This window comes from Oncorhynchus gorbuscha, linkage group LG18 (genome assembly GCF_021184085.1).
Source record: "Oncorhynchus gorbuscha isolate QuinsamMale2020 ecotype Even-year linkage group LG18, OgorEven_v1.0, whole genome shotgun sequence".
Classification (NCBI taxonomy): domain Eukaryota; kingdom Metazoa; phylum Chordata; class Actinopteri; order Salmoniformes; family Salmonidae; genus Oncorhynchus; species Oncorhynchus gorbuscha.
The window spans coordinates 41,601,627-41,626,117 of record NC_060190.1 but is presented as its reverse complement, the minus strand read 5'-3'; the positions used below and the strand labels follow the sequence as shown (position 1 = coordinate 41,626,117).

The 24,491-nt window shown below is 42.1% G+C and overlaps 1 protein-coding gene and 1 long non-coding RNA gene across 2 annotated transcripts; one reads left to right on the top strand and one right to left on the bottom strand.

Moving 5' to 3' along the window:
* Window positions 1-143: 143 nt before the first annotated feature.
* LOC124003904 (tribbles homolog 2-like) lies at window positions 144-5,291 on the bottom strand. The gene is made up of 4 exons (XM_046312546.1): window positions 4,444-5,291; window positions 3,320-3,622; window positions 2,721-3,013; window positions 144-2,299 (listed from the first exon to the last, which is right to left on the bottom strand). The coding sequence occupies exons 2-4, from the start codon at window positions 3,620-3,622 to the stop codon at window positions 1,840-1,842; spliced, it is 1,056 nt and encodes a 351-aa protein (XP_046168502.1). The 5' UTR covers window positions 4,444-5,291; the 3' UTR covers window positions 144-1,839.
* A 4,338-nt stretch (window positions 5,292-9,629) lies between these two features.
* On the top strand, window positions 9,630-22,151 carry LOC124004243. The gene is made up of 4 exons (XR_006833322.1): window positions 9,630-9,675; window positions 15,780-15,884; window positions 18,964-19,037; window positions 20,108-22,151. It is a non-coding gene; the product is annotated as an uncharacterized LOC124004243 (long non-coding RNA).
* Window positions 22,152-24,491: the final 2,340 nt, after the last annotated feature.

Genomic DNA, 24,491 nt, shown 5'->3' with positions numbered 1-24,491 from the left:
CTGAATCAAGGCGTGCTTATAGTTAAATAATTTCTTGATTCCTGCAATTATTTTTCTGACCCTGAAAATAGAGATTGGGTAATGAAGTGTTACAACCATCTGACAACACAGTTTGGTCTTATCGCAAAAAAAGCTCATTTGCAGTCAGTTCAAGGGTTTATTTTTACTGGCAACAAATACTTGTTCACAAAAGTACATCCACCAAACAAACATCAGAAAAAGTGTGTACTTTTCTTACAAAAAATTATTTACAAAGTCACAATAAGAGCTGTGGCTTAGTGTAGGATCTTAGATCTATTTCGGGTCAGCGAACTGCATGCAGGCATCACGACTAACACACAGTACTGTGTAATGTATGTGATGCCTTTGTTTCTTCAGGTCAACAGATACTAACACAGTTTCACCATTACATGGGTTTAAGATGTTTAAAGTACACTACAGCACTATTCTTCAGGATCTAACCCACTGCACTATATACTTCTACAGACATTAACTCACACCTGAGGTAATGACTACACTTGTCTAGGGATCTAGGACACCATGCTAACTCTGACATCATACGTTTGTCAGAAAACATACAAACCCTGTGACCGAGGCGAACGATCACTGAATCACAGATGACAAACTATCAGCACACCACAAGTGATGATTGAGGCTAGCCTAGTGCTGCATTCATAACCAAGTGGGAAGATGGTAATTAACAGTTGTCAAGTCGTAAATACAATGTGTTCAAAAACCATATTAATAGATGGCTTTTTATAAATGTTTTGTTGCATTTAACTGCTGAAATTACCTTAGTAGGTGACCTCAGATCAGCATGTAAGAGAAGTCAGGGATGATAGACGAGTTTCCCACTAGTAATTACCAGTTGGAGGGGCGTTCAAGTGGACTTTCCCAGTCGTATGTGGTAAATACCACCTTCCCACTTGGTTATGAATGCAGCATTAGTCTTTGGTAAAGCAAAACTCAACTTCTGATAGGGATATAGGGAGGGGGACTAAACATAAACTGTGGTTATGATAAACAAGGCACTTCAACGGTTGGTAGGATCCATCGGTCACTGAAATATATAAACAGTAGGCCTACATAAAAAGGCACAAAACGTGCATCAAGTATTCCAGGATTTTGTCAAGTTCGGAGGTATCAGGTATCAATCCGGTCAGATATAGATCTTTGATTTAGTGTTCCCAACGGAGTTGCTCAACAAAAAAATAGTAAAATTACTGCTTTTTGTGAAGGGGAATACAGCTCGACAGACTGCTTCTATATAGGGCATGTGATCTGAAGACTTTTCACCTGTTCTTCCCATTGAGTCAACAAAACATTTTCATTGGTTAAAGCACAATAGTTGGGTAGCTTTTGAAAAACACCTCTTTTGATGTTTCACAGCAGTGTGGGACTTACTGCATTGGACCCTAGACCAGCAAGTGTACAACTACCTCGACGGAGGTAGGTGTACACGTGGCCAGGAGATACAGTATTTGGTAGTTACTGCTTTGTTGTCTGCAATGCCAACGGATGCTTTGACACAGAACTGTGTTATACATTTGGTAACACTTCAGATTGACAGCCATGCATAACATGTTCAGAACTTCTTCAAAAGCACAACTTCAACATATATACATGCTAATGTCTAACAGCAGGTTAACAACACTGCAGTTATAGACATTTGCAATGCCTTACGACTATGATATGTTTCTTAAATGTCACCAAAAATTTCAGGTAGGGAGAAAAAAAAACTGCATTACCAGTATTTCCTATATGGAGATTATGCCACTGTACTTGCATCAGTAGGACAAAGTGGACGATGAAGGACAGAGGATATTTAACATTTTTATTCTAGAAACACGTGTCGTCGGTGTAGCTGGGGACCACTTGGTCAGTGCAGTTCCTGGGGTTGAGGTGCGTGTTGGGAGGTGTTGTGTTGTTGGAACAGTTCAGCCACGGGTGGAACAACAGCTCCGAGGCCTCCAGTCTCTCTGAGGGAGCTTTTCGCAGCATGCAGCACACCAGCGACTTGGCCTGCACTGACAGCGACTCTGGCACTGTGAATGCCCCCCGGCGGATCTTACTGAAGAGCGCAGCAGGCTCCACGTCTTGGAAAGGGTAACGTCCCACCACCATGGTGTACAGCACCACACCCAGGCTCCACACGTCGGCAGCCTTCCCTGAGTAGGAGTGGCGCGAGTTGAGGATCTCCGGGCCCACGTAGGCCGGGCAGCCGTGCTTGTCCGTCAGAGAGTCATCGTCCCCATGGAGCAGACATGAGTCTTCCAGGTTCTGAAGAACAAGCTTGGTCCTAAGGAAAACCAGAGAGAGAGATTGAGTCATCATAGTAATCAAACCCCCATGGTGGGACATCATGTTTTCTGCTTTGTGTGATTTGCAGGTGGTGCACTGGGTCATATGCATGCATAATACAGTGGCTTACATAACTGTCTGGAATAACACCGGAGTTTACAGGGTTAGAGAAATTGCAGTCCTATATGACAGTTATGATGTCATGATTCATTTTAACAGTTACACAACTAAAGGGCTTTCTTTAGCAGTGACATAATGCAAGTTAACATAGTCCACATATGCCTGGCCGTCTAAACATTCAGATGATGAATTTGGGACAGGTCTTAGTCACTACTGTAAGGCAATCTAACCTGGAAGCAGATGATCATGTTCCTCAGCTAAAACTCAATTTAAGTTTAAGAAAAGTGTCCACTACTAACCTCTGCTTGTCCACGAAGACAAACTTGCGCAGCTTGAGGTCACGCAGGACAACGCCGTGCTCGTGACAGTGGGCCACCGCCGCTGCCATCTGGCCGAAGAGACGGACCGCCTCCTCCTCCTGGAGCCGCTTGCACGTGCGCACGTAAGAGTGCATGTCACCGTAGTTATGCTGAAAGAAGACGTAGACGCTGCGCTCACCCATCACCACCTCTGCGATGCGGCAGATGTTGTCGTGGGGCAGCAGGCGGGTGTAGGGGGCGATGAGCTCCTGGTACCGCCTCATAGAAAACACCTGGTAGAGGACATGGGGTAGAGTTGGGTTACAATTCATAAGTTCATGGTCAAATTACAGACCGGACTACAGTACGGCTATGCATATTCATTATTGCCTGAGGATAACGTACCCATTCGAGTGTCAAAGAACACCGTGTGTTCCTGTGCATATGACAAATAAGCTGAACTTGAATGGCACAAAAGGGGTGTGTGTGCAAAGGTCGATTTCACAGGCACAGTATCAAGTAAGTACTGACAGACAGTTGGGCGACTTGATTAAGCAAACAGTCACACCACTGTCTGGTCATGTAGCTACAATACATACCTTGCAGGTGTACTCCTGCTCGGTGACCCTATGGACGGCCCTGTAAGTCTCTGTTCCCTCTGTGGGTTCAAGGAGGACGTAGGGCCCGATGCAGGACACACAGTGGTGGTCAGCGCCCACAGGACCCGGACTGTGTCTCAGGGGCCTCAGGCATGGGGCCAGGCCAGGGGATGAGGGTGGCAGGCTCAGTCGAGGACGCTTGCATTTCAGGGCCTCTGTGTAGTCCTGGGGGTCATCCAGCTCCAGCCGCTTCAGCCGCAGGGGACGAGTAGGCGCAGGGGCGGGAAAGATGTTCACACTCATCTGAAAGAGTCACATGGATTGTTTTAGTGGGTTTCATTGCAATATGTGTAGGACGTGACTGAACCACATGGTAACCTGTAGGGTTATCCTAGTGGGTTGTATGATTCGTGTTTGATTGGATAGGCTGATAACTACCTATAAAAACTTACGGTGTGCAAATACTGTATATTTTGTATTGCACATACAAAGCATAATTTACAACTTGGGGAACTTGGAGGAGATGTGAATCATATCCACCATTAAACAGTGCTAAATAACAGGCTAAAAGTTTTTGGATGACGCCACGGAGCCTTGACTGATGAGCAATGTTGTATGTCATATGCATTACTCAAATTACTGACTGTTTATTTCGAAATGTGGCTTGTGAGTCAGTCACTCTCAGCCAGACAAATGGGGGAAAAAAAGTTAAATACATGGACGGACGTCATGATAAAAGTGACGTCAGGCTTCCCTTAGCTTGCGCCAAGGCCTGAAGTTTTACAAGTAAAATAAACATGATACATTTACATTATAACTAGAAGAGGTCACATGGGGGTCATGTTATTAGTCGAAATAAATATTTGTTGAACCGGGTAAAACTGGTCAGACAAGCGAGCAATTCTGAGAAATAGAGCGACCTCGGGATACTTCACCGAGCGCGAAGAGTGGAAGGGAGAGTTGCACCATCACTTTCTAAAAGTTTTAACATTGTTGTTTCACGACAACATACAACTAAAAAAGGTATGAATTTTCAATACATGTCGGGCCTGCAAGCAACCCCTTCAACTGTATGATAAAAATAGGATACTGAGAAAGGGTGAAAATTGTGAACAAGTTCTTACCTTGGCAGTGGTAGACAAAGGGGTCAGCTCTCCAGAACAGAACAATGGTATGGGAACTCCAGCTTTTGGTGTAGTGCTTTGCTTGTCAAGAAACTCGAAATGTGCAGTAAACGTAGCAAACCCTTGCTGTGTAGAGGAAACCAAATAATTTGGATCGCTTCAGACAAAATGTTTTTCTTCCTTCTAGAAGAAAGTGGTTAAAAGGGAGTCTAACGTATTTACAGTTGCATGTGCAAATTATGTAACCATAACATTCGAGTTCAAATTAGCTTTCGTCGTTTGTTGTGCGGGATGTCTGTTCACATATCCAAAGCAAAATATGTTTTAAAGTCCTTGACAAATTGAATATGTTATTTCGCTTTGAAGAGAGGCGGCAACACTGGTGTCTCTACTGTTGTTGGTACAGATGCCTTTGTTCCATTCCCGGTGTGTAGCGACTTGTGTATCCAGTGTTTTCCTTGCGAAAAAGCCAGCGACTTTTAGTAGAAAACCAGCAAAACCTTCTATAAATAGTGAAAATAAACGTTTAAAGAGTCTTGCACAATAATGAAGAAAGAGCGCCTACTTGTCCAAAGTAGTTATGGAAACTCGTGGACGCGTCCAGATAAATAATTGGTCATAGGGAAGAGTAAGCTACACGTCCCCTATTTGGTCAATTGCATAGTAAACCTTTAATTTCCAAATGCAGTCCCTAAAAAGTAGATTTCTAATCAGACGTGCCCCCACCGACTGATTGAGAATGGACTGGACAGCACATTGGCTTCAAATATCCTTTCTGTTACAGCAGTGAAGTTGGTGATGCGCGACTGAGCATGATTGCAACATCGTAGCTCCACCCCCTGGTCTGACGACATCAGCCGGGGAACGTCGCAATAGTCACCCAGGCAGTTTACATCTATTGAATGGAACAATAATAATCTTGAAATTTAAATCTGAAATTGCAAGGTGTGGTCATAAAGTAATCATGTGAAAAATCCAGTTGAGGTGGAATACATCCAAATGTGCACTGACCAAATTAATTCAAAACTATTTACTCTACATGCAAGAGTTGCATATATAAAAAAACATATTTTTTTCTCCAAAGGACATTGGGCATGTTATTTAATAAGATAAAACACATTGTCACTATAAACCCAACCATATGTTGGACAGGGTTTGCCACACCCCTGCTATGACTCAATAGCAATGATTGTATTGCACCATTCTTCACAATGCATGCTCTCTGGATGGCATGCACATGGGGATGGGTTAATATTAATCATGTATATAAACCATGGATTACTGATGCTATGTATTGACCAAGGACAGGCTTTGAAGCCACTGGTTGGCCATATTGACACTCCTCAGGAAAGCAGACCTAAATAGAAATGAATGGAATACTACAGTATTTCAATGAAATGTTTCAAGGACAAAATGTATTGAAATATGCTTTGTTGTAGTGGGGACAGTAACATTAGTACATAAAAAACTATATACTTGAAGGACAATCTCTCTATATTTTTTAATTATTATATATATTGTTTTATGTTTAGCTCACATAATATAATTTAAAAGTATCCATTAAGGTGTCTGTAATATCATAAAAGTGGCAAAAACAAATGTAGAAATGAAATAAATGCATTTCTATATCTTCCAAAATATTTTTAACACCTGCCAAGATGGAGGCGCGGTGGCTTCAAAACAGGCCCCTGTCAAGTCATCTTGTGTATATGTAAATCATTGGTTATTTTGGGTTAGCAAATATCTGTTTGATTGTTGTAACTATGGAAAAGTAGAGAAATTGTCTTTGAAAGTAGAAGTGTGTTGTCCTCACCATCTATGTTCAACACATTTTGCAAGTATCAGAAAAAAGTGCCTAACATTGATTACAAAGCTAAACAAATTCAGTAGCCTGGAAATAAAGTGGGCAAGGATCAAATACATTTTACCCGGCTATTGATACAACTTACACCTTACACGTATGTATGCCTCAATAACACTCACTAACACACACGTGGAGGACAGTTTCACATTATTAATGTCAATGAAACACATGGATCTTTCGTACTGCATAGGTAGCTTTTAATGGCCTGAGCTTGTGCTTGAGTTGCACAACGTTCACTTCAAAGTCATGTCTTTGTGTGACCAAAGATAGGATGTAATGCTTCATTACTGGTGCGGTCTTGAGCTGAGTCAGAGGGTGTGTGTTTGTGTGTGTTCTCATTTTACTAATTTTACTGCTTTTGGGTTCCAACAGTCCTCACAAGGATAGTAATTCAAGGAAAATTTGTGGGGACATTTTGCTGGCAACCTAAAGAAAAAATTACATTTTAGGGTTAGGGTTACAATTAAGGTTGCGATTAGGGTTAGGGGTTAAGATTAGGGTTAGGTTCATTTAAGGTTTAGGAAATATATGATTTTGAATGGGAATAAATTATTTTGAATGGGAATAAAGTTTTGGTCCCTACTTGGGTAGTAAAACCACCGCGTGTGTGGGTGAGGGAAGCGTCCTGTGCCTGTGCCGGGATGACTCCTAGTCAGACCTATGAGTGGGAGATCATCCTTGCCTTAATATTGAAACATTTCAGTCGCACACACAGCGTTGCATGACTGGTAGAGACATTGCCTGAGGCTACAGCCATGAAATTGTCACTCGTCGCCATGTAACTTGGCAGCACTAAATATCCTAAAATATTCTCTGGGAGCCTTTCTCTCCCTGCCTGCCTGCTGCCTCAATCTCCCTTCATTAACTCTGTGAGTCACAGTTTGATGATGAATGAATCACCCTCTGTATTAACATTTACATGGAAGGATTATGAAACTGAATAATTTGTGTTGGCACCATAGCAGTCTGCAAATAGTGCAATGATAAACCAATAACTATCTCAGTACAATAGATGGCAATCAGAGGAAATTGATTAGTGGGGAAAATTACTAGATTTCTCTGAAACTCTCAGCTGTGTTGAAGTCATACTTCCTGGGTTGAGCAACAGTAGGCCTATCGCAATGGGAGCATAAGTCGCTGTTCTCACAGTGGCGTGCCTTGATGCTGGAGTCATGTAGACTTGGCTGTTCTGGTAACCCATGATACAAAATGTCCTGGTAACCCCAACACAATGTTCTGTGGTGACAGACTCTCAGCCTGGGGAACATGGATCGGAGAGGGCTAGCTCAATGAGAGGGATAGCTCAATTAGCCTAGCTAACAAAGAGGTTATAGCTTTTATTTCTGTGGGTAATTGGATTATCAGTACTTCTAGGGGTTTCAATGGCTCTTTTGGAGTTTGGGTCTTCAGCTATCAGACCACAGAGTTCCTGGCATTCACAACAGACAGACACTACCATGAATTGGCCTCTTCCCACTACTGTAATAATTCAGTCAGGGGAAAGGAAAGGGCAAGTTTGGAGTATTGCATCATAATGCTGCTTTTGTGGTGGATGGTTCTGTTAGGGAAAATATCTGCAGGACTTTTTAACTGTGACCAGGAAGATAAATAACAGCAGAGCCAACCATACTCAGCTTGGCCTCGTTCTGGCACGGCCACAGCAATGCAAGAGATTACGAAAGCAGAAATTCCATTGCAGCGACAGGTCTTTTTGCATAAACAAGTTAGACAGTGGTGTTCTTCTCAGACAAATGGTACCTGCTCCTCTGTCCGTGCTCCTGAAAAAAGCTGCTCATGCTCCCCAATGACATTTGACAAAACTTCTATTTCAGTTGTAGCTCATTGTTCTTCAAGATATTTAATGAAGACAATAATTTGTGACATCAGCTGATGTAAAAAAGGCTTTATAAATACATTTGATTGATTGATTAGACAGATTAAAAGAACTGAGCCTGATTTTTCCATTAACTAAACAGAACAGTTATAATACAGCTTCATAATTGTGTTAATTTATCCACTTAACCTGATGATGCCATCTGGTTTGCTCTTTTATTAATCACATTAAAGATTTGTCCTTTGAAGCAGAAGCTACAAAGTACCTGTCACCTTCCTCTAGCCTTTCAATGGAGAGGAGATTCAATTAGCTGGCATCTGTCAATGTATGCTTCTTTCTAGAATTGAATTATAAGAGGCCACACTGCTGCCACCGTCCCTTATGGCCTGTCCTAAGGCCTTCATCCAGACATTGTATTGGAACCTATCGTGACCTATTTAGCCCTGTTGACTGTAACTAGTTGTGCACTGACAGACCTCCCCCTCATTAGACACTGAGCGCTAATCTCTTTACAGATCAAAAGTCGCAGGCGTCAGGTTCCATTATGACTGGCCTTTAACGCTTCTTACTGCTGGCTGTGGTGGAGCAGCTCCACCACACATAACTGGGCTGTGGGTGTTTGTGTATTGCGTAGGGAGGCACAGTTTGTGTATTGTTTCTAATGGCTCATTAATGTCTAATGCCCTTTGAGGAAGCAGTAAATCCCCATGGCCTTCCCCTCCCCCCCCCATCACCAGTCCCTATTTATTTATTTATTTTAGCTCAGTGACGACAGAGTTTTGCTTTCAGTCCTTTGTGCCTACTGCATTATCTGCACATTACTTTTAATGGCAGTTCAAACCATTTCTAAAGAGTGATGCATCCAAAATGCTGTTGTGCAAACAAGTTCCAGAGACTATACAGTTTTAAATAGATTCCATGACCTACCCCAAATATTTATATTATCCCCTAAACAAATCATCAGAGACATTTGATCCTTTTAAACCAACGCCCTTAAGAAAGTAACATGTACACTGAACAAAAAATATAAACGCAACATGTAAAGTGTTGGTCCCATGTTTCATGACCTGATTAAACATCATAATCATTACACAGGTGCACCTTGTGCTGGGGACAATATAAAGCCACTTTAAAATGTGCAGTTTTATCACACAGAACAATGCCACAGGTGTCTCAAGTAGAGGTCGGCCGATTAATCGGAATGGCCGATTATTTTAGGGACGATTTCAAGTTTTCATAACAATCGGAAATCAGTATTTTTTCGGCTCCGGTTTGCCGATTTAAAAATATATATATTTTTAAATACCTTTATTTAACTAGGCAAGTCAGTTAAGAACACATTCTTATTTTCAATGACGGCTTACTGACGGTTAACTGCCTCGTTCAGGGGCAGAACGACAGATTTTCACCTTGTCAGCTCGGGGGATCCAATCTTGCAACCTTACAGTTAACTAGTCCAACGCAATAACGACCTGCCTCTCTCTCGTTGCACTCCACAAGGAGACAGCCTGTTACGCGAATGCAGTAAGCCAAGGTAAGTTGCTAGCTAGCATTAAACTTATCTTGTAAAAAACAATCAATCATAATCACTAGTTAACTACACATGGTTGATGATATTACTAGATATTATCTAGCGTGTCCTGCGTTGCATATAATCTGACTGAGCATACAAGCATACAAGTATCTAAGTATCTGACTGAGCGGTGGTAGGCAGAAGCAGGTGCGTAAACATTCATTCAAACAGCACTTTCGTGCGTTTTGCCAGCAGCTCTTCCTTGTGCGTCAAGCATTGCGCTGTTTATGACTTCAAGTCTATCAACTCCCGAGATGAGGCTGGTATAGCCGAAGTGAAATGGCTAGCTAGTTAGCACGCGCTAATAGCGTTTCAAATGTTACTCGCTCTGAGCCTTCTAGTAGTTGTTCCCCTTGCTCTGCATGGGTAACGTTTCTTCGATGGCGGCTGTTGTCGTTGTGTTGCTCGTTCGAGCCCAGGGAGGAGCATTACTTAAACCAAATTGAACATGTTTCATTATTTACATGAGGCTAAATTGATTTTATTGATGTATTATATTAAGTTAAAATAAGTGTTCATTCAGTATTGTTGTAATTGTCATTATTACAAATAAATAAATAAAAATTGTCCGATTTAATCGGTATCAGGTTTTTTTTTTGGTTCTCCAATAATCGGTATTGGCATTGAAAAATCATAATCGGTCGACCTCTAGTCTCAGGTTTTGAGGGAGCTTGCATCTGGCATGCTGACTGCAGGAATGTCCTTCAGAGCTGTTGCCATATCATTTAATGTTCATTTATCTACCATAAACTGCCTCCAACATAATTTCAGAGATTTTGGCAGTACGTACAACCAGCCTCACAACCGCAGACAACTTGTATGGTGTCGTGTGGGTGAGCGGTTTGCTAATGTCAATGTTATGAACAGAGTGCCCCATGGTGGGGTTATGGTATGGGCAGGCATTTCTACGGACAATGAAGACAATTGCATTTTATTGATGACAATTTGAATGCACAGAGATACCGTGACGAGATCCTGAAGCCCATTGTCGTGCCATTCATCCGCCGCCATCACCTCATGTTTCAGCATGATAATGCACGGCCCCATGTCGCAAGGATCTGTACACAATTCCTGGAAGCTGAAAATGTCCCAGTTCTTCCATGGCCTACATACTGATCAGACAAGTCACCAATTGAGCATGTTTGGGATGCCCTGATTTTACATGTACGACAGCATGTTCCAGTTCCCGCCAATATCCAGCAAATTAGTGTGACAACATTCTACAGGCCACAATTAACAGCCTGATCAACTCTATGCAAAGGAAATGTATTGTGCTTCATGAGGCAAATGGTGGTCACACCAGAAACTGACTGGTTTTCTGATCCACGACCCTACTTTTTTTTATTTTTAGGTATTTGTAACCAACAGATGCATATCTGTATTCCCAGTCATGTGAAATCCATAGATTAGGGCCTAATCAATGTGTTTCAATTGACTGCTTTCCTTATATGAAATGTAACGCAGTAAAATCTTTGAAATTGTTGCGTGTTGCATTTATATTTTTGTTCAGTATAGTAGATGTTCTGTGTATTGACCGAATTGAATGCTTCTGTGTGGTTGGAATGGAGGAATGTTTAAGGGCACTGCCGCCTCTGGCTAATCCACAATCAATTATATACTGTGGTCATGTTTCTCTTGACCTGTTATTTTTGAAAAAGTTAACCAGAGGTGGGTAGAGTACTGAAAATCTGTACTTAAGTAAAAGTACTGTTACTTAGATTGTAATTTACTGAAGTAAAATTAAAAGTAGCTATCCAAAGAAACTACTCGAGTACTGTGAGAGTAAAAAAGTATCCAGCCAGAAAACTACTTTAAGTACTAGTTACACATTTTGGGGGGTAATTTTTTACACCTCATAATAAACTGTGACAGCAAACAAAAATAACAACAACTTGACATTCATTTATTATTTAAGCCTGCCAGCACCAATTTGCAGATGTCCACCAGCACAGATAGTCTCCAATGAAGAATGATATCAAACAAAGTCCGTAGGCTGTACAGTTTCAATTACGGTCTTATTCAAAGTTGACTTAATATCTATCAATGTGCTCAATTTAATCAAAAAGGTAAATGGTACTCGATGCATTGGAATAATTTCACAATTTCAATAGCATTAATAAATATCTATCATATACATTTATTTCACAATAACATTTCAAGTACATGTGATGGTGAATGCGTGCTTTTTACTCCGAATGAAATATGGAGGATCAGGTAAGTAAAGACTTGGTGGAAGCACCAGCCTCCTCAGTCTTCTGAAAATTACACACATTTTTAGGCCAAATACACACCTGAATGACTTTCCAAGAGGTGTTGCATGTTCCTGAGTGGTCTAGTCTCAGTCCTGACTTAAATTAGCTTGAAAATCAGAGACAAGGTTTGAGTATTGCTGTCCATCAATGATTCCAAACTAAATGTACCTAAACCTGAGCAATTGTGACAAAAACAATGGACATATATTGCCCTAAGAGTTGTGAAAAGTTTGTATAATATTTTTTTCTAAATGATCACAGCTGTAATGGCTGCCAAATGTGCTTCCAACTCTGGGGTGTGAAGACATGCAATCAAGACATCTTTGTTTATTTTTGGATTAATAAGGAACATTTCTATAAGCAGGTTGTAGGTTGTGTAGATCTGTAGAAAAGTAATATAATTTGTTCCCTTTTTAGATTAAATTTTGAGGCAGCAAAATGTGAATACTCAAATAGGTGTGTAGACTTTCACTAGGCACTGTAACACATTATTTAAATGAGTTATTTTATACAGTCATTATTGCACATCTTTATCATGGTTGACATTTTCGGACCCCACTATATATCATTCATTTATAAGTCCACAAATGGATTTAGCAACTAAGGAATCTAGCTTTTAAATGATTGTGAATGCACTCCATAGAGTGTGTACTACATGATGAAATATTTAAGAAATGATTGGGAGGAAAGATGGGAATGCTAATTTAAGTGGTGTATGATTATAGACTTGAGGGGGAGAAAAGTTCAACTCAATCGTTCACATTGATAGCATAGCATGACACCCAATAACCTATTAGGGACTTCCCTGTTCATTCCCCTTATTTGTTTATTTCAGATGAAATGTGTGGCATAACTTAACACAGAAACAAATCGGAAAATGCTGAGTTAAGCAGTTCTTGTGAAAGATTTCACAATTATAAGTCACGTCCCTAACGATGCAATAATTATTCGGAAGTGATGACCATGAAGGAAACCGAAAGTCTCCAAGCAGTTGGCAAGTTTTTTTGGGGGGGGGGGGTTGGCTGGATATTTTCCGGTTAATAATAATGACAAATTAACACAGACTTTCTTCTATTGGAACTTATTTTGGTACATTTTGGTAAATTAAGAAAAAAAAATCTATGAACATTGAACAGCTGTTTGAACCAGTTCATTCTCCTGCTGTAGGCTATTGCCTAACGTTAGCCAATGGAAAGGTGCAGACAATCTATCTTTGATCCCCTCCCTAACGTTAGTTCAGCTGTTTTGTGCCCTTTTCTATCAAAACAATAAAAAAGCCTGTCTCCACAATGAACTTCTGCCTTTGTGTTTATGTGAGTCATGCAAAACACATATCTTCGAGTCTTGTGTAAACATAGAATGGGGCCTCTGAAACCGAAATGACCTTTCACAAGCGAACAGAGCCGGTAGCCGAGGGCAACCAATACAATCTCACGAGAGCCTTATGACTCTAATGAAATCATAATGTGGGCTAAGTAAAATCATACCGACCTGGCATAGAAGCCGAGGAGTCTACATGAACAGAGCCAGTGGATGCCCAGGTCAAAAGAGAATGAATAACTAAGACCCTGTGTTGAGCATGCAGTGAAATACTGAGAAATGTATTTTGTTTTTTGCTGACAAGGCCACACACAATGAGTCCATTCTCTTCCCTATAGTCTACAGTATGTGTGTCTCTACCATTACGGCAAATCACTAACAAATACACAAGAGATTTACACATGACACATCAGCAATTTCCTATTTTCAACAGAACACTACATTAACATGGGATTTTCACTGGTACAGTACAAGGCAGGATTTGGGTCAACCAAATGCTTCATTTTGTGTCCAATGCGGAATTACCATGTAAAAAGGAAAATAAATGAGGAAAAGGATTTATACATTTGTAAAGAGTAATGCTGTATGTGTTGCCGAGTGTTGCCATGGCTCACTGTAGCCTTCAGTCCAAGCTAGATGTAAACCACTAGGGCTGGCACCCTATTCACTACATAGTGCATGACTCCTGACTAGGACCCCCTTGGAGGCCTGATTTTTAAAGGCCTCCAAGCCACTGTGTTTCATCTCGTTCCATCGCTGCTAGCTGGTGCAACGGATCTATCTCTATATTGAGATTGACATTTCAAATGCATTTCCACACCCAGCCACAAAAGTGGCCTTTTCGAGTCAGCTGCGTTTTCTCTCTGAATCACATGCCTTTCATAACAAAATGTGATGAAATCAGAGGCCAAGTGCTCTGACTCAACGGTGGTCTGCCATTAGCACCAGGCTATGCCCAGAGACAGAGCACAGCCTGGTCTGGTCTGGCTACACTTAACACATACATATGGACCAAAACAGCAGGGTTCTCCTTGGCTTATTGTTAAACTCTGTTTTCCCATCCAAAATGAAGGTCTGATCATCAAAACAGAGTGTTATTTGCTCTCTCTCACTAACTTTAACTTCCTCACAGTATCACCTTTTAGGCTTGTTTTGTCAGACTATATTTCCCAAAATATCTATTTATTGGGTGAGGGATGTGCAATCAATCCATGTCGAAAGCTAAAGCAAAAGTAGGAAAGGCTATACAGAGACACTTGGCTTGACAAGCACCTTGACACAATTGACAGACGTCCACCACATAGACATCAATCAAAATCAGATTCAATGGTCTTAACCTGGGGTTTCCTTCTGTTTGATTTGGAAGAGTCTACTGTATATTGAGTGGCTAGTAGTGAGCTATTGAGTTCACAGATGTGTTCAGCTGTCAAAGGTATAAATGACTCAGTCTTTCTGTGACTGTGGTACAGATTATACGGTCTCTAGTGTGGGTAGTAGGGTTTGGTGTTGACTCCATAGTGACTGTTTCTGTGTTTTCTCACTGACTTGGCGTGTCACAACCTGTGGGATTCCCCAATAAGAATGTTGCCTTAAAGTAGATTGTTCTGTAGTTTTACTGATCATTTTACACCTGGTATCTTGCTCTCTGCTGGCTCCTCTCTATCACACCCTTATACATGTGTTACTAACAGGTAACATCTTAGTTGCTTTCCAAGCTGTATTTAGGAGAGAGAGGACTATTGTGACTGAACTGATCTCTGTCATTCTGATGAACTAAGACAGTGGGTAGCTATATATAGATGTAAAGGGGTTCCATGTTATTGATTCTCCACCAGACAGCTTTTTGAAGTTTTGGAGTCTAAAATAGTTCTCTGTGATCAAGGGATTTCACTAAGGACCCTGGAGACAGGGCTGGGACAGTAGTCAGGAATCAGGATGCAATTATCTGGGACACTTCCCATTGGATTCTCTGAGAGGATTTCCCATCTCAGCCCCCATCAAAGTCCCACACAGGTCCATTGGCAACAACAAGGCCCATTCCAGCAGGAAAGAGTGAAACTACTGTAGTGAAGTGGTGTGGCTGAGGTCTGTGGTTTAGCCAGCGTTTCCGCTCCCCACTCATATGACTCCTGTGAGTAACCAGACCCCCTAGACCATGCAGCTGCGGGTAGAACAGACCCCAGAACTGCATGTAAGAGGGTTGTGAAATCCATGTCGAAAAGCACTTGACTTGACTAGCACCTTGACACATTTGACAGACTGATGAGTCTAGCACATTGAGACCGGCGAAAATACCATTTGATATCTCTCATGACAAGGTCATTCAAATGTAGATAAAATAATACTGCCGTTCATTAGAAAATAACTCTTATCAGCAGTTGCCAACTCATCTCAGTGTTGGGAGCTTCATCCTGCTAGGAGCAAGAAACTGATGGGACTGTCTGTGCTTTATCTGAGCTTTGATTGATTTCCTCATATCCTCCTTTGTACTAGTGCTTTCCCCTCAGCCACCACAGCATCCGTCTCCCTGTCGTCCCCATGCACCCGAGACGCACACCAGGAAGGAAAGGGAAGTGGACACGTCGTTTGCATAGCTGGGTGGGTACATGAGAAATGTCCTGGAACTGAAGTTCATCCTGTGTGCAACTTTAATGAGGACTAGTCAGCGTGGTTGTACAGTATTCATACCCAGTCAAGAATGAAATATGGATTGATAGAGGGGATTTGATATGCACTAGATACTAATTAATGCAGTGGTATGAATAGGTTACGAAATACTTCCGAGATTACAGTTCATAAAATAGCAATAGCACTGTACTGTAGTTCTCATATACGGTGCATTCGTAAAGTTTTCAGACCCCCCCACATTTTAAGTTACAAACTTATTCTACAATTGATTAAATAGTATTTTTTTCCTCATCAATCTACACACAATACCCCATAGTGACAAAGCAAAAATGTTTTTTTTTTCAATGTAAATTTAGCAAGTTTATTAAAGATAAAAAACTGAAATATCACATTTACTTAAGTAGTCAGTACTTTGTTGAAGCAACTTTGGCAGCGATTACAGCCTCGAGTCTTCTTGGGTATGATGCTACAAGCTTGACACACCTGTATTTGTGGAGTTTTTCCCATTCGTCTCTGCAGATCCTCTCAAACTCTGTCAGGTTGGATGGGGAGCGTCACTGTACAAACTATTTTCAGGTCTCTCCAGAGATGTTCGATCGGGTTCAAGCTGGGCTCTGGCTGGGCCACTCAAGGCTATTTAGAGACTTGTCCCGAAGCCACTCCTGCGTTGTCTTGGCTGTGTGCTTAGGGTCATTGTCCTGTTGGAATGTGAACCTTCGCCCCAGTCTGAGGTCCTGAGCACTATGGAGCAAGGATTTCTTTGTACTTCTTTGTACTTTGCTCCGTTCATCTTTACCTCGATCCGGAGTAGTCTCACAGTCTCTGCCGCTGAAAAACATCCCCACAGCATGATGCGGCCACCAACATGCTTCACCGTAGGGATGTTGCCAGGTTTCCTCCAGATGTGACGCTTGGTATTCAGGCAGAAGAATTAAATCTCAATCGCAATTGAGACGGCTCAGACACGAGACCTATGTGGCAGAGTCTACAGGCAATCACAGAATACAAAAAGCTTGACATTCAGGCCAGAAAGTGCAAGTCTGGTTTCATTAGACCAGAGAATCTTGTTTCTCATGGTCTGAGAGTCTTTAGGTGCCTTTTGGCAAACTCCAAGCGGGCTGTCATATATTTTACTGAGGAGTGCCTTCCATCTGGCCACTCTACCATAAAGGCCTAGTTGGTGGAGTGCTGCATAGATGGTTGTCCTTCTGGAATGTTCTCTCATCTCCACAGAGGAACTCTGGAGCTCTGTCAGAGTGACCATCAAGTTCCCTGACCAAGACCCTTCACCCCTGAATGCTCAGTTTGGCCAGGAGTCCATCTCTAGGGAGATTCTTGATGGCTCCAAACTTCTTCCATTTAAGAATGATGGAGGCCACTGTGTTCTTGGGGACCTTCAACACTGCAGACATTTTTAGGTACCCTTCCTCAGATCTGTGCCTCGACACAATCCTGTCTCGGAGTGCTACGGACAACTCCTTTGACTTCATGGCTTGGTTTTTGCTCCGAAATGCACTGTCAACTGTGGGACCTTATATAGACAGGTGTGTGCCATTCTAAATCATGTCCAATCAATTAAATTTACCACAGGTGGACTCCAATCAAGTTGTAGAAACATCTCAAGGATGATCAACGGAAACAAGATGCACCTGAGCTCAATTTCGAGTCTCATAGCAAAGGGTCTGAATACTTATGTAAATCGGGTGTTTGTGTTTTGTATTTTTTATAAATTTGCAAAATGTTCAAAAAACCTGTTTTCAGTTCATCATTATAGTATATTGTGTGTAGATTGATGAGAAAAAAAACATTTATTTAATACATTTTAGAATAAGGCTGTAACGTATCAAAATGTGGAAAAAGTCAAGGGGTCTGAATACTTTCTGAATTAACTGTAAATCTGCAGATTTATACAGGAATTCACTTATAACCCCAACCCCATTCTTCTTATTACTTCAGGCTTATATCACCCACATTCCTAATACAACACCTAACTCCCCTTGCCCAGATGACTGCTAGGGTAGTGGCAGCCATTTCAGTGCACGCAGGCTTGGGATTGGAACTCTGATGAAACACTCTGTAATGCCGCATGTCGGCATGACAATTCAATAGAGGGTCATACACCAGGGTCAAAATAATCTTCCTCTACCATCGGCACTCTGTTTGGTTCAAATTGCAGGCATTGTTCGCTTTTGACAGTTGAATAAAAATAACTTTAAATAGTTTTTATTTTTCTTGCGAACTCCCACTGGGGAGAGTGTGTACAGCGCTGCATGATGCAATTCAGACATAATCACATGCACTTAATGAAAACGACACAGAGTCTTGTGAGAACTCTGGAGAAGTAGGATTCTGAAAGGTAGGGTTTCTGTCACGAGTTAAAGCCTGTGATAATATGAGCCTGCCTTCTTCCTGATAAATTAAGTAGACGTTTTTGCAATCGGCGGTAGGAATCAATTCTGTGGAACATCCCTATTTCAAAGAGCATGCTATGAGGAAAAAGCAACCTTCCTATTACCTCAGTCTCAACATAGTTCCACTGAACTTCTGGGTTTAAACAAAGAGGCAGTGTGTAACTGTGTTAATGTCATACTTCTAACAACAGAGTAGGATCAGATGGGTTTGGGTGTCCTCAAGGTGGCCTCTGCCTCAGACCACTGTCATGTGGTGTATTCTTATAACTCAGTGTGACTCTCCTGAAATCTTTGCTTGTCTGAGATTATAATTAGCCTCATAAATTCTGTGAGATCAGGATGGTTGTACGAGGCTAGATGATGATGGTGATGATGAGTATTTCTCACACCACACACTCAGATGTTCCATACAGATGCACCACAAATGAGCACAGACAGTGAAACCTGTATTTAATTAACTACAGTAACATGCCTCGGGCTAATCTGGGAGTGCAGCAACCTCTCTCAACGATTTGTTTTGGGAAGAGAGGAGGAGGGCCACATTTTTGAATATGTAATTGCTGGTAGCATGTGTTGATAGTTACTATAGTGATTTCTTTGCGCTGACTTTTGTTTTCGCTCCTGGTGTGTCGACACAGTTCCTGTTGGCGGTGAGGGAGAGGTTGAGCAATCCCCTGGGCCATTGCGTAAGCTGGGCCCCCTTCACTTTCAGGTACGAGCTAGTGAATCTGTCTCTGTGGCTGAAAGTCAAGCCTCTTCTAGGAATGTGATACGTGTCAGAGGAGCGGGATTGAGGTAATGCCATGCAAATACTGCTCCTGCTCCACTGACTGCACAGCTACACAGACTGACAACACAGCACACAGGGGAGGTTGTGCAAGACCTGACACCTGCTGAACAGTGGCAGGCAGAAACACATGAGGGGGTGAGCGAGAGAGAGGAAGAAATAGAGAGACCGAGGGAGAGAGAGGAAGAGTGGAGAAGACAAAAACCAAGAGGTAGATATAAAGAAAGGTTGAGAGAAAAGGTTAAGGGAGGAAGAGTAAAGAAGAGGAGAAAGATTCAAAGGGAAGACGAGCATTGATAAGAAGTGAAAGAGAAACCAAGAGATTGACAGGTATTGAGTCAGACAGTGTGTGAATGAGAAGTAGCTAGGGACATAATAGAAAAGTGAGTGAGAGACTAGATGGGCTAAGAAATTGGCAAGGAGCATGATTGACCGGTAGAAAGGAGAGAGCAGAGAGAGAGAGAGAGAAAGTAAAAAGAAACAGAAACAGACAAGCCACAGGTTGAGAAAGACGTAGAGGCACAGAAAGTGAGTAAAGGAGACTGACTGAGAGGGAGAGAATGGGAAGCAAAGAAAGTGAGGAAAAAGTGGAAGAGAAAGAGAGAAACATTGTTTAGACCAGTACTACACACCAGGCAACTTTATAATTGTCAGTCTGATCACTGTACCTTGAGGTGAACTTTTTCACTCAGTAATGATTTTTCTTCACATCTCCGTGTTAGAGCCCTTCTTCTGACCTCAGAGCGCCACGGCTAAGGCTTGTGTGTGTGTGTGTGTGTGTGTGTGTGTGTGTGTGTGTGTGTGTGTGTGTGTGTGTGTGTGTGTGTGTGTGTGTGTGTGTGTGTGTGTGTGTGTGTGTGTGTGTGTGTGTGTGTGTGTGTGTGTGTGTATAAGCTCTTAGGGATGACACAACTGCCCAGACAGGGCCGTGTACATACTGTAGTGTACACCGTCAAATGCAATGCCAGGCAATAACAGTGTCTCCATTGCAACAGATGGAGCAGAGCGGGACTGACTGCTATCATGCCGTAACGGGTTGCAATCAGTGTGCAATGATGACCAACACTTAGGCATCACCTCTCCACACACATAGTCTGCTTGCGTGTTTCAAGCGGCACCACAGGAGTCAACAGCAATGGAAAATGCAGTTCTATTCATAGATTGCATGAGAGTTGCAGGAGGTGAGAGTGTATGTTGGATCATGAGTTTTCAGTGCCAGGTGCTGAAGAGGAAAAGGATTGACTGGAAACGTTATGCTTTTTTTTGACTGGAAACGCATAACATATTCATGAACTATGTGTAATATATTCATAAATGCTACATAGTGTAAATGCATATAGTAGTTATGCATCCATCAGTAGGGATGTCACTGTCATTGTCTGTTAACCTGTGGTTGTTGAAATAACATGACCTAAAATGAGCATTTATTAATGTTTAGTACCAACAGACACAATAAAATACATTGACATCTGTCATCCATATATTGACTCAATTAATTATGGAGATCTAGTTTGTAGACTCCCAAGTTTAACAGGTTTGATTGGGCGCCAACCGTACAGTAACACCCACAGGAAAAAACAACAACACCCCTCCTCCCCCCAGAAATTCACCCCCTGCGAAAGGGAAGTGCTTATCTGGTGTTCACAGCCTCGTTGGGAACTCTTTGGTTTGGTTTGCACTAAAAACAATTTAAAAAAGGAAGTGCTGAGAGGTAAATCTTTTTCTGTGAAGGGAGTGTCTGATAACATTGGTATTCCCCTACATACACACACACACGCACGAGCAACACACACACGCACACACTCTCTCTCTGAGAGAGCTAATTGTGGAAGGGCAATGTCGTAGCAAGTTCTTCTTGCTGGAAAAAGTGACAGGCCCGGGAAAGGGGGGCGTAGGTACGCTACAAACGGCTGAGAAGTGGTCAGAAAGCATTACTCATTACCAGAAACAGAAAGTCATATTGGGCGAACAGATAGCCCAGCATTTTTCCCTCTCAAGGGCATTTCCATGTTTTTTTGCTGACCTTTATGTCTTTACGTAGACATAATATATGATATTGGTGTACTTTTAGAGACATTTGAATCTACTCTTTTAATACAGTCATAATATCCTATAATTGCTATATGCATCCAGATGTATTTCAATACCAACGACATGTAACTTTTGTTGCTCTTGTTTTGACTCCAAGCTTTTGTTGGCATGGTTGTGTTCTGCTGTGGATCTGGTTGTAAGATGACTGTCTGCAAATATTTTTGTGTATGTGAGTCTTTCTGTGAACTAGGGTGCCAGTGATTTCCTACACTGGACAACTTGTTGCATCTGTTGATATGTCATTGATAGTAATCTGCCATTTTCTTTATGTCATTAAACTAAGATGTAAGGGGGATCATAGCTATATTCAATCAAATGTACAAGTTGATGTAAAACCTGTGTTTAACACTTTATCATGGTTGGTGTCTTGACAGATTTGTCTAAAATCGTGTGGCATAAACAAATTCTGTCCATGCATTTATGGCAATGTAAGTTGTCGTTGTGTAATATATTAAGCATTAATCAGTTAAAATAGACATTGAACTTGAACCCTATAAGAATCCTGTATCTAGCTGTCGGACAGTTTTTGGTATAGAGCTCAGTGTCACGCCCTGACCTGAGATATCTCTGTTTTCTTTATATTTTGGTTAGGTCAGGGTGTGACTAGGGTGGGTATGCTAGTTTTGAATTGTCTAGGATTTTTGTATTGTCTAGGTTTCTTTTTTATGTCTAGGGTTTTCTAGGTCTAGGGGTTTTTGTAATTCTATGTTGGCCTGATATGGTTCCCAATCAGAGACAGCTGTTTATCGTTGTCTCTGATTGGGGATCATATTTAGGTAGCCATTTCCCCTTGGTGTTTGTGGGATCTTGTCTATGTGTAGTTGCCTGTCAGCACTCGTTTGTATAGCGTCATGTTTCGGTTTGTTAGTTTGGTCAGTGTTCATTCTTTTAATAAATAAGAATGTACGCATACCACGCTGCGCCTTGGTCCGATCTTTATAACGAACGTGACACTCAGAAATACATTTTAGCTATGTAACATATTGTGTCTCCTTATATTACATGGTGAAAACCGTTTTTATGCGCACACAAATCCAAATAATAAATGCAATTAAGAAATCAAATATTTCTAACCAAAAAAGTCACCTTACCTTGATACATAAAACCTAAATCGATACTATGAGTAACGTGGTTCTTTAATAATTATGCATAATACTTGTTGGATGCGTGTTTGGTGTCCAGCTGATTAGTTACGCCGTGATATTTTCACACATTATCATCTGATCCAAGAAGGAATTTTCCGGATGACAGCCAAGTGAGGAACAGCTGTTGTGATGGCGTATGCAATGCAACAACAGCCCAAAAGGTATTCGCAAGGAATGTCCAAAATATTTGTGTTTCATTTGTTACACCGGTGAAGACAGTTGTGCCTGGATGTGTTTTTATTTAACCTTTATTTAACTAGGCAAGTCAGTTCAGAAAAAAATCTTATTTAAAATGACGGCCTACCTCGGCAAAACGATGACAACGCTGGGCAAAGTGTGTGCCGCCCTATGGAACTCACAATCACGGCCAGATGTGATTCAGCCTGGATTCGAACCAGGGACTGGAGATGCAGTGTCTTAGACCCCTGCGCAACTTGGGAGCCCCTCCCCAGACCTCGATCCAGTGGCGATTTTAGCTTGTGAATGTTGCTGGGGCAAACTCAACCAATGATGGTGCCAGAAAAGCCACTACATAACAGAACACTAAACAATTAATTAATTGCACGATGATGGTGACAAACGGTGCCTACAAACTGTTAGAACTTTCCTTTCAGCACCACGGAGTGAATCCTTACCACCGCTACACCTGGCTATCAGCGGAGCCTTGTCTGGCAGCGAAACAGTTAATTCAGCCTTATAGCTGATACGACTGACTTCCTTAAATAAATATGGTTTCTACTGACTCCTTGTGGATTTGTGTAACTCGATAAGAACTGCATTCTCCTTCAATATTAATGCTGGAATGAGTTTGTCAGGACCCGGTTGCGAACCCGGGTCTCCGGAGTGAGAAACAGTCACTTAACCAACTGAGCCACGAATAGTCGGCAGAACCCAGAAGATGAGGCAGACACAGCAGTACTTGAGACGGTGTATTTAATGAAGTAAAAAGTGAAGTTCTTCAGGAAAAAAATGTAACTCCACAACCTCAAAAGGAATCCTACAAGAACAAAGGTAATCCTCCAAGACACAAAAGGTAAATCCACAAGGTGGAAGGTAAAGCACAATAAGCCTCAAAAGATACTCAAAAAACAAACAAACAAGAACAAAAAACAGAATTCCGCAAGAGAGTCCACCGGGATCAACAAGAGTTCTCAGAGTACTAGGGCTGGGTGCTAACATACAAACACAGAGCAAAGAACAGAGGAAAACAAAGGGTTTAAATACAATCAGGGGAAACGAGGCACAGGTGCAAATAATAATGGGGATCAAGGGAAAACAAAAGGTCAAAAGGCACAATGGGGGCATCTAGTGACCAAAAACCGGAACAACCCTGGCCAAATCCTGACAGAATCCCCCCCCTAGGAACGGCTCCTGACGTTCCTACCAGCTCTCTCAGGGTGGAGGGCCCTGAACTGACGAATGAGATCAGGGTCCAGTATGTCTTTGGCAGGAACCCAGGAGCGCTCCTCGGGATGGTAGCCTTCCCAGTCCACCAGATACTGCCAGGACCGCTGCACCCGGCGGGAATCCAGTATCCGATGGACGGTATAAGCCGGCTGACCTCCAATGACACGAGGCGGAGGGGGAGGTCTGTCTGCCGGGACAAGGGGAGAAAAAACAACAGGTTTTAATAAGGAAATGTGAAACGTGGGATTAATCTTAAGGGATCTGGGTAAGTGTAGGCGATAAGAAACTGGGTTAACTCTCCTGGCAACCTTAAAGGGGCCGATGTATTTTTGGGACAGCTTGCGAGACTCCACCCATAGTGGTAAGTCTCTTGTGGAGAGCCAGACTCTCTGGCCGGGGCGCAGGGTAGGCCCGGGACGGCGACGTCTGTTGGCTTGTTGTTGGTACCTCTGTGAGGAACGCATAAGATTAAGACGGGTCTTCCTCCACATAAGCCGACAGCGTCTGACGAACTTCAAGGCTGAAGGCACTCTGACTTCTGCCTCCTGGTCCGGGAACAATGGAGGGGCATAGCCAAACTGACACTCGTGCGGGGACATACCAGTGGAGGAGGAGCGCAAGGTGTTGTGCGCGTATTCGGCCCAAACAATGAAGGACGAGTTGTTACGAGTCATACATCGAAGGGTGGTTTCCAGCTCTTGATTCATCCTCTCAGTTTGGCCGTTGGACTCCGGAT